The sequence below is a fragment of the Teleopsis dalmanni genome, chromosome 1, assembly GCF_002237135.1.
Source record: "Teleopsis dalmanni isolate 2A chromosome 1, ASM223713v2, whole genome shotgun sequence".
NCBI lineage: Eukaryota > Metazoa > Arthropoda > Insecta > Diptera > Diopsidae > Teleopsis > Teleopsis dalmanni.
In genome coordinates this window covers 132,490,712-132,501,656 of record NC_051846.1, presented here as the reverse complement: position 1 = coordinate 132,501,656, position 10,945 = coordinate 132,490,712, and the positions used below count along the sequence as shown (strand labels likewise).

The following is a 10,945-nucleotide window of genomic DNA, read 5'->3' as shown; positions in this document are numbered from 1 at the left end:
GCCGGTGCCACCCTGATCTTTTTTATCTGGATGTTTGGTGTCATAAAATTTATAACCATTTATCCGAAAACAATTTTTTTGCTTTAAGTGAGTCTCTGATAAAAGCATAATAACTATGTCATTTCTATATAGATAATCTTGAATTTCAAGTGAGTGTTGGCATAAACCGTTAGCGTTCCAATGGCATACAGATAATACGTTCATTTTGACTTTATTAATTCAGCCATAAGAGTTTGATTTTGAATCATACTTTGCATAATGTTATTCATCAGTTTTTGCATTCAATCCATAAAATTGTTCATTTTTTGAATAAAGGATGAAAGTATAGATTCAGTATTTGAAGACGTATTGGTGATTTCAGGGGGGGGGGGTGCCCGCGTGCCCCTGAGAGCGAGTACACAAGGTAACGTGTCTGATTGCATTTAACGTGGAAAATGCCAGCGCAATCCTTGTTGTCCTCAATCCAAGTTGTCGCACAGCCTCCTCGTGGCACCCCTGGGTAGTTACCTGGCACCCGCTGGGTAATGAACTAATAGTGCGTACTCATCCGCAGGACTTTAAATTTGGGTTGTGCACAGGGTTTGGTACCCGTCATGTAAAATCAGCCACCAATGAAGGACGCAAGAGTGCCTCGGAACTGGAAACCGAATAACGTTGACGACCAATGCAAACAATTAAGGCACTATGATTTACGGATATGCACCTGGAATGTCCGGACCCGCTATAGGGAAGGTGCCTCTATCCAACTGGCGGAAGCCCTCAATAAATGTAAGGCTGACGTCACCGCCATCCAGGAAATGTGATGGACAGGACAAGGCTGCTCTAAAAGAGCAAACTGTGATGTATACTACAGCTGCCATGCAAATAGACATGAATTTGGATGCGGTTTTGTGGTAAGCAAGAGACTATCAAAATTAGTCCAGCGATTCACACCGGTGAACGAAAGACTTGCCACACTCCGTATCAAGGCAAAATTTTTTAACATCACGTTAATCTGCGCTCACGCGCCGACAGAAGAAAAGGACGACTTGATCAAAGATACCTTCTACGCGAGACTCGAAGAAATTTATGACCGCAGTCCCGCCCACGACGTTAAAATTGTTCTCGGGGATTTTAATGCAGAGAAGTCGGAAGAGAAGACGTCTTTGGTCCAACTGTCGGAAAATTTAGCCTCCAGGAATAAACCTCCAACAATGGTCTAAGGCTAATTGATTTCGCTGCGGCGCGAAATATGGTAGTATGTAGCATCAGATTCCCACACCGTGATATTCACAAGGCAACGTGGCTATCTCCCGATCAAGCAACACGAAACCGGATTGATCACTTCGTGATTGACGCAAGGCACGCTTCTAGTGTGCTGGACGTACGTTCATTCCGTGGTCCAAACATCGACTCAGATCACTACCTTGTCGCAGCAAAGGTACGCATGCGGCTTAGTACCGCCACCAATGTACGCTCCAATGTTCAGAAAAAACTAGACGTTAGTAAGCTGCGATCACGAGAGACAGCCGAAGTCTTCGCAGCTCAGCTCTCTAGCCGATTAAACAACCAACCCTTTCGTCCCGATAATGCCGGTAGACAATGGGTATATATCTCTCACTCCCTACGCACAACAGCGGAAGATGTCCTTGGTTTCCAACGTCCCCCACAACGAAACCAATGGTACGACGAAGAGTGTCGCCAAGCTACTGCTGCGAAGAACGCGGCCTATAAAAGGACCCTGCAGTCAGCAGCAACGCGAACCGTGCATGAACAATATCGGGGGATGAGGAAGATAGAGAGGTGCCTATTCAGACGGAAGAAACGAGATCAAGAAAGGCGCGAGCGAGAGGAAATCGAGGTGTGTAGAAATGGGAATGATGCCCGTAAATTTTATCAAAAAGTCAAATGTCTGACTCAAGGCTTTAAGCCTGGTGCATCAACCTGTGAGGACGAAAATGTTAATCTGGTTACAGATACGCAGAATGTACTGAAAGTATGGAAGGAGCATTTCTCCAAACTACTATCTGGCGATGATAACATCAACTCTGCCATTGAAGAAATGCCCTCTGTATCCCCAATCGAAAATAATGACGTTGAAATTCCACCACCTAGCCATAACGAAGTGCGTGTTGCTATACAGCGACTTAAGAACAACAAAGCGGCAGGCGCAGAGGGTCTGCCTGCTGAATTGTTCAAGGCCGGCGGCGATATGCTGATAGGGTGCATGCATCAGCTTATCTGCAGAATATGGTTAGATGAAAGTATGCTCAGCGATTGGAATCTCAGTACACTTTGTCCTGTCTTGAAAAAAGGTGACCCGACGATTTGCGCCAACTATCGCGGGATTAACCTAATACCTGTCGCGTACAAGGTTCTTTCAACTGTACACACTGCGACAAATCCTGGAAGAAGCCCACGAACATAACATCGACACTCATCACCTTTTTGTCGATTATAAAGCAGCTTTCGATAGCCCCATTAGGGATCGCGTTTACGCCGCAATGTCTGAGCTCGGTATCCCTGCAAAATTAATACGACTTTGCAGAATGACGCTGAGTAATACCCGTAGCTCCGTCAAGGTAGGATCGAGTCTCTCTGAACCTTTTGATACCGTGCGAGGCTTCAGACAAGGTGATCCCTTATCATGTGACCTCTTTAATTTCGTTATGGAAGTGATCATGCGCAGGGCAGGTGTTCATCGTAATGGAACAATATTCTACAAATGTGTCCAGCTCCTTGGTTACGCCGACGACATTGACATCATTGTGCGTAGCAAGCGTGATGTTACAGCTGCTTTTGCTGCTATCGAAAAGGAATCTGCAAGAATGGGTGTAGCGGTGAATGAAGGGAAAACGAAGTATATGTCGGCTACTGGTAGAAATGTGCGTCGCTCGGACACCGGGCTAGTGGCTGGCGACTATACTTTCGAATCTGTTAAGGATTTCATCTACCTTGGCACCGCCGTAACGAATACAAATGATGTCAGTCTGGAGATCAGACGAAGAATCACCATTGCTAATAGGTGCTACTACGGGCTCAGTAGGCAATTGGGATGTAGCTCATCTTCCCTGTGCTTCTGTATGGCGCAGAAGCATGGACGTTATCACAGAATGATGAAGCAGCACTGGGAGTGTTCGAGAGAAAAGTTCTTCGTAAGATCTTTGGTCCTCTACGAGTTGGCGACGACTACCGCATCAGAATGAAGCACGAGCTGTACGAGCTTTATAACGACATTGATATAATTCAGCGCATTAACATTCGGCGGCTTCGCTGGCTTGCTCATGTCGTGAGAATGGATGAAGACGCTCCGGCGAAAAAGGTGTTTGAAGCAGTAGTTGGCGGAAGAAGACGTACAGGTAGACCGTGTCTCCGGTGGAGGGATCAAGTTGAGGGAGCACTAACTGGACTTGACATACGAGACTGGAGAAGGCGCGCACGCAGCAGAGGCGCTTGGGGAGACATGCTGCGTCAGGCCGAAACTCGGTAACGGGTTGTTATGGCCACATAAAATAATAAAAAATAATAATTGGTGATTTCAGAGTTATTGTTGATAGTTGGAGTATTCTTAACAACGTTTGCATAAGATTCTACATTTGGTTTGTTATTTGAAGAAGTTGTTGCATTTTTAATTATATTAGTAAATTGATTAGGCCAAATATTCGCAGAATTTATTGTATTCGCTTGAGTTCTACTTACATAATTTTTAATTTTTTGTTTTAGTTCAATGTATACTGGGCAACCTCTGTAATTCGTTGTATGGTTTTCACCGTAATTTGAGCAACATTTTGCTTTGTCATCAATTTTGTTCTTCGGACATTTTTCAGTTTAGTGATATTCTGTACATATCGCGCATATACTTTCTAGTTTCCAATATGTTCTTGAGTGTCCATATACCTGACAATTTAGATATTAAATAGGTTCTCTGCGTTAATGAGGTTCTTCACCACAACTTTCCTGTGAAGTAAATACCTTATAGAATATATATGATGTATCTCCTCTTCTTTAAGTTTTTTACAATCAGGCCTTAGTTCAATTTTGTACAAGGGCTGAGGTATGTGATTTCTATTTAATATGTTATATACGCTGTTTACATTAAAGTTGTTTTTCAAGAGCTTCTTGAATTTTAATTGGGTCTACTTCAGGATCTATTCCTTTGATTACTACAATAAGACCTTCACTAGATTTTAGTTGAAAAGAGTAGAATTTTTTATTGCGTAGCTCAAAATCATTAACTACTTGTCGGAAGTGGTCTTCTTTGTACTGAAGAATATTGGTGGTGGTTTAGCTGAATTTACTATTTTCATTCCGATATTTTTGTTATCGCTTTCATCACTTAGAACTGCGAATTTATTTTGGGAATCGTTGTTATTATTATTTTTTTGTATTTTTACTGCCAATTGCTTATTTGCATGCGGGCTACGTTTCCTTTTGTTTATTGTTTCATTTTTTTCAAAACCTATAACTTTTTGCATTTCAGTTAATTCTGGTGTCTTGCATTGAGTACTCCAAGTTGGGACAGTTTTCAATTTAGTGTTGCCAAGCGATTGCATTAAGGGATTTATTTGATATTTGATATATACGTTAAAAATATTTTTATTTAAGAAAGAGTTAAAATGGTCTGCAAAAGAAGAAAATGCTCTTTGTGATATTTGTATACTTATTACTAAAGTGTATGTTGAAGTATGGTTGAATGCTTCGTCATTAGTCAAAGCTCATTCTGAAAAATTTAATCTTCTTTCTTCTCTTAATCAATATAAAAAAATTGATGGAGATATTTCTAGAGCTACTCTGGAGAAATTATATAATCATCTTTGGTATTTAAGCTCACAGCTTGTTGGTTTAGCATTTTTCGATTCAAATATATCGACTGAAACGAAGACAATGGTTTCGAATTTGAATATAGAAAGTGATAGCATGGATGTCAGGAGATTATCAATAGACCGCGCAAAAATAACTGAAAGTGTCGAAAAGGAAGTTAATCAGTTTGGATATAAACATACTAAAAACATTTTTAATCGTTTGAAGTTGTGCGATGACTTCATAAAAATATGTCCCACAAAATGGCATGAATACCTTAATTTTATTCAAGTTAAGAAACCGCTTTTAATCTTGAAAGTAGTAAACGATACGGCAGAGCTAGTAGTGAAACAATGAGAATCAAAAACAGTACATATTAAAAATTGTTAACGATTACCGCCGTCATTTTCCAATATCTAATAAAGATACTTTGTTCCAGCAACTTTAAATGAAATAATAAAAAATTATGTCGTAGAAAACGATAATTAGTACCTTTTTATTAGAAGAAATATTAAATTATAGCAATTTTTGTAATGCTGAAGCAGGCAATTACATTCATAACATAGCACTTGCAACCTTAGTAATCCGGTAATTTCAGCTAATTTTTTCTTTTATTAAGTCATTATTAGAAAGTAAAAAAACTTTGAATGAGTGAATTGTTTATTTTTAATAGAACTATAACTTTTGGGAAAACAGTTGTTATGTAGAATTAAATATGTCGGGGAGAAAGAAAAAGAAACAATCTGTTATATAAACAATAATAGTATCCAAAAATTTAATTATATTTAACAACTTAAGCTTAGTACTAACATCAACTGCGCACGAAAAATTGAAAGAAAACTTAATAAAAAAATTAACTATAGGCAAAATTTTACTTACAGTTCAATTTGCATTGTTGAGCTTTAAACCCCCTGAATTTTAACATGTTTCCGTCGACACTCTTCATAGTTATTGATTTATATTAAGTGGCCCTTAGACAGCAACGCGCGTTGACAACGCATGAAGTCTTCTCTCGCCATTACACATTAAATTTACCAACAATTTTTTAAACACGCCTCCAGCAAACAATGCAAAATTTGTTCACTCATCAGTATGTTATTAAAGCAATCGCTGAAGTGTCAACAGCGACTGCTATGCGTAATTTCCTTACGAAAAATAAGGTTTTACATTTAATTTATAATTTTAATTTATATATTTATATTTATTTTTATAATTTCAATTTATATCTTTATTTTTGTATATATTATATTTTATTTAATTTAATTTTTTTTTTTTGTATATTTTAATAACAAATTTTCCGTATGTGCACAATGCAATTAATATTTAAAATAATATATTCATTGTAATTTAATGTTTGGTTATTTATATATTTTTGTTAGCCCAAAGTTATTAATATTTTAATTCTTCTTAATAACATGTTTTGGAAATTAAATAATTTTACCTAGGTAGAAAATACAAATATTTAACATAAAAGATACAATTCATTCATATTTGCAAAGCATCGCATGCTAACGACAAATCATGCGTGCATTTAAACGATGTTTACGCTCCATTTCTCAAAATAAATGAAATTTTGCATGCCGACCAAATCCGACTGTATATGCAAAAACGCGAGCGTGTTTGAAGAAATATCAAAATTCGTCAACACATTTCTTAAAATTTCTCATTTCACAAAGTAGGAGAAAAGTAGGAGAAAAAATTCTCATGTGAGAGCGATTTTTTAGTATATTTGTTGTTTTATCTGGGGCGTGTTTAAAAAATTGTTGAAAAATTGTTTGTGTAATGGCAAGCGCGCGTTGACAACGGGCGATGCTGTCTACGGGGCCCTTTAGTCTACTTGGTCAAATACGTTCAATTTTTATTAGAAAATAAAAATTAAGCAAAGATAACTAATTTTACATTCATTTTTTTAGTTAAATATTTCGACCTTAATGTGAAGACATAAAACTAACAATTATATTTAAAAAAATCTAAGCTAAGGTTTGGCGTACGATATATAAAAATCAGGATCTTTCGTCCAACAGGTAACGATGATGAAGAGGACGCTAACAAGTTGCTCGATGATATGAAGCTTCAGAAACTTCAAAAGCCTGCTGGAATGCTGAAAGTAGCACAAATCAACCTGCAGCATTCGAAAGTCGCTTTAGATTATCTCGTCATCTTTCTAGTTGAGGAAGATGCCGACATTAGCATCGTGCAAGAGCCATGGGTCAGAGGTAAGGACGTCATGGGGCTAATGCTGAAGAACTATAATAACCTGTGTATTAGGAACAATGGTAAGTCAAGATCATGTATCCTAGTTATAAATGCATTAAAGCATTTCTATGTCCACAGTATAGTGATAACGATCTGACAGCCGTGAGGATCGAAACACCAGGTGGACCAAATTTAATTGTGGCTTCTACCTACATGGCGGATGACAGAGATGCTCCTATCAGAAGATAATCAAAAGATATTCCCACGTTAATTAGATGCGGCGCCAATGCATGGGTGAATACGTTTTTGATTTTATTAACACTTCCAATCTACTAATTTGTAATAGAGATAAAACTTCTATTTTTACTTTACGTGTCTCACGACTGATCACTTCCTGTAAGCACCATAACTTGTGAAGACATATATAGCGATTATGATACTACCAAAGAATCTAGAGTACAAAGAAGCCCCACGTTCATACAAACGAAATACCCACTTTATTTTGCTGGTGGATTTATAATAAATTCACCCAACCACATGCAACAATGTTCGGTCAAGTCACAACTGAAATGATGCTCAGTTCAAACGTATATGTGAGTCGAGTAAGGCTGACAAAATCACGACTGAATATGTGTTTAATCATACATGCAACCCGCTGTATTACATTATACGCATGTTTGTTCGCTATAAAATGTTCAAGCGATCAAACAGCATTTCAGTGACGAAATCAAAATTGTGTACATTTGATAAGTTTTTGAATTAAATAGTATAAAACAAAAACAAAATTACCTGTTTGATATTGTTATGAATTGTAGTGTAAAAACACAATACGAATTTATTTATGTCTCAAATCTGATTTCTTCCATTCTATGAAGCTTTATTTTTAAATGTTTCCGAAGCAATATCGTAATCACTAATTTTAACATTTTAATCCGGTGTAAATAGCATTCATGCGTTTCGTCAAACCAGGAAGCATCAATAGTGGTTTTAGTAACTTCTAAACATTTTTTCATCACAATTTTTCTTACACATTTCTAATATTTTTATTTTCTTTAAAAATCTTTTAAAACACTTTTATATGTACCATATCTTGCAAATGTTAAAAAAATGAAATTGTTAGTGCACACAAGTTTCCAAAAACGCTGTTAAGGTTATAATTGTTGGTGTGTATAAACATCTCTGATGGATAAAACAAAATTTCATTAGATTTGAATGTAACCAATAAAATATCAACTAGAAGTCACTTATATAGGAATTCTATCTGAATAGAATGAGTCTGCTTCTGAATCGAATACGCTTTATTGTCTCCACAAACCTCCTCCGGAGTTAATACAACGTGTTCGCTAAAAGGAATTTCGGTATGTACTCCATGCAAACTGCGAATATTTTCTAGCATTGAGCAGATATCTACTTCCGACATCACATCTTCATCTTCTAAGCAATTTTATTGCGAGTTCAACTGATACAATTTTAAAGACAATAGCTTTGCCACAATTATATTAAACTTGTACACCGACGGATTTTTGTTATATGCCCACCTTTGAAGCGGCTAGTCAAAATAACGGAAATGTTTGTATTTTCTTTAAACAAGTCGTTTGCCAAAGACACTATACCATTTATTTCTATTTCATTTATTTATTTTTATTTAATCATTTCTATGGAATTGTTTATTTTAGGTTGCGGATTTAATTGCTGCTGCAACAGTATGACTCAGAGTTTGTGCAGCAAGCCTCACTCATTTTACTCGCTATTATCCATTTCGCCATTTTCGTCACATTTCCCTGTTCTAACTCAAACAATTCTCTTATTATATCAAATTTAATTTTGCCGTCAGCTGATTCAAAATCTGCCTTTATAAATATATTCTTATGGATTTCATTAAATGTGGTACATCATATAAAAGATAAATTTTTGCATTATTATGAATAAAGTACGGTCTTTCCACTTGATCATATGTCAATGCACGTCCTTTCAATCGCAATCTTCTGCACCATCTGCAGAAGCATCGCATTGTATGTAAAAATGTTGATTAAAATCGGGATTCGTCAGTACTGGTGCCGTAATGAGGCTAGTTTTTAACTTGTCAAAAGCAACTTTGGCCTGATCAGTTAAGGTGAATTCCTTTAAATTACCTTTGCTGAGACAGTCATGCAGGGATGCAGCGATCGTCGCGTAATCTTGTATAAAGCATCTGTACCATCCTGTCATGCCCAGAAATCGTCGAAGTTGTTTTGCTGTTCTGGGCTCTGGAAACATGTTTATGGCCTCAACCTTCACAGGATCCGTTTTAATAATGCCGTTGCCCACAATATATCCCAAATACTTTACTTCTATATGACAGAACTTACTTTTCTGTACATTTATTGTCAAGTTAGCTTTACTTAGGCAATCAGCAATTTTCTTTAATAATATCATATGAGCTTCGAAATCACTTGAGCATACCAATAGGTCATCAAGATAAACGAATACACGTTCACGTAGAGCTGCTGGAATAACCTTGTCCATCAGACGACACATTCTCTGAGCGGCATTACACAGCCCAAATGGCATAACCGTAAACTGGTACAGTGGCCTACCTGGTACCGTAAACGCTGTCTTCTCTCTTGATTCCCTCTCCAACGGAATTTGCCAAAAGGCATCCTTGAGATCTATCGCCGAAATATACTTGGTGTCCTGCAACCTACTTAGGATACCTTCAATGTGGGGCAAAGGATAGGCGTCTTTGATTGTGCGATCGTTGACCTTAAGTGCATCTAAACACAACCTATGTTTATTTTCCTTCACAACTAAGGTTACAGGCGAACTCCAGCTACTATTGCTTTCTTCAATAACTCCTAGGCTTAACATTCGATCTAATTCATCATACATAAGCTTTTGAATAGCAGGCGAAATCGGGTAGTGTCGTTGCTTCACCGGTAGCTATTCATTCGTTACCTCTATCTTATGACTTTCGACATTGGTACTTCCTAAGCCTAATTCACTAAAAGAAGGAAATTCCATAATAACTTGCTCTAATTTCTTTTGCTGGCTAGTATTCAATGGGTGTTGTTTGGTTAATTTTAAATCAGCAGAACAAGGTGTCAATTCGCCTATGTTGCCTAACGTTTCAGCTTCTCGGATTCGCTTGGTAATCAAAGGGATCTCAAATGTCTTCCAGAAGTCGATTCCAAAGTAGAATGGTTGCTGTAGTGTAGGTACTACTAAAAAATCCATAATTTCAGTTTGACCTTCCTAAAGGACTGGTAGTGATACTACTCCAATCACAGGTACCTCTCCCCCACTGGCAGTTTTTGTGACTTTACCTGTTAATTTCACTAGCTTACTTGGTTGCTTTCGTAGAAACTCCAATGCTCCCTTTCCTATACAGTTGGCCATTGCTCCTGAGTGTAATAAGGTCATCACTTCTTCCTGATTAACCTTAGTTTTGACATAAATTCTATTATCTCCACCTAATGTAACTATTGTACCTACAATTTTACTAAGACTTGTCTTAACCAAACGCCTTTTCTGCCTAAGCTTTAAAAGTTTTCTAAATTTCCTATTCCTTTTACATTGGTTTGATACGTCCACATTAAAAATTCTTTCTCGGTTCTCTTCACATTCCAGATTGTGTTGATGTAGTGGTTTAACTACCCTTGTTCTTTCGTTACTGCTTTTCTCTATTTGTATCTGTACTCCGGGTTCGGCTTCTGTGGACATCGATTCCCGGGCGTCCATGTCCTTGAACCGTTTCCCTCATTACCATCATATCTACAATAGGATGAGTTCTTGTTGCACAAAAAGCACGTCATATCATGAAAATGTGATTTACAAATGGTTTTTTGGTCAGAACCTTGCCTAACTGTATAAAAGTCTACGGGCATACCGCACGAATAGCACAAATTTAAGTGGAAAGGTGAGGGACAAAGAGCACCTCTATCTTGCCTACTTTTTCCCACATCGTTATTACCATCCTTCTCTACCCCACTTC

At 37.4% G+C, this 10,945-nt stretch overlaps 1 protein-coding gene across 1 annotated transcript; it reads left to right on the top strand.

The window, feature by feature from the left end:
* The first annotated feature begins 1,231 nt into the window (after positions 1-1,231).
* Positions 1,232-2,407, top strand: LOC119666175. Its single transcript, XM_038075457.1, has one exon. The coding sequence runs from the start codon at positions 1,232-1,234 to the stop codon at positions 2,405-2,407; it is 1,176 nt and encodes a 391-aa protein (XP_037931385.1).
* Positions 2,408-10,945: the final 8,538 nt, after the last annotated feature.

Excerpts from the sequence above, each read along its gene's own strand:
- LOC119666175 (XM_038075457.1), top strand. The coding sequence starts at position 1,232 with ATGGTAGTATGTAGCATCAGATTCCCACACCGTGATATTCACAAGGCA.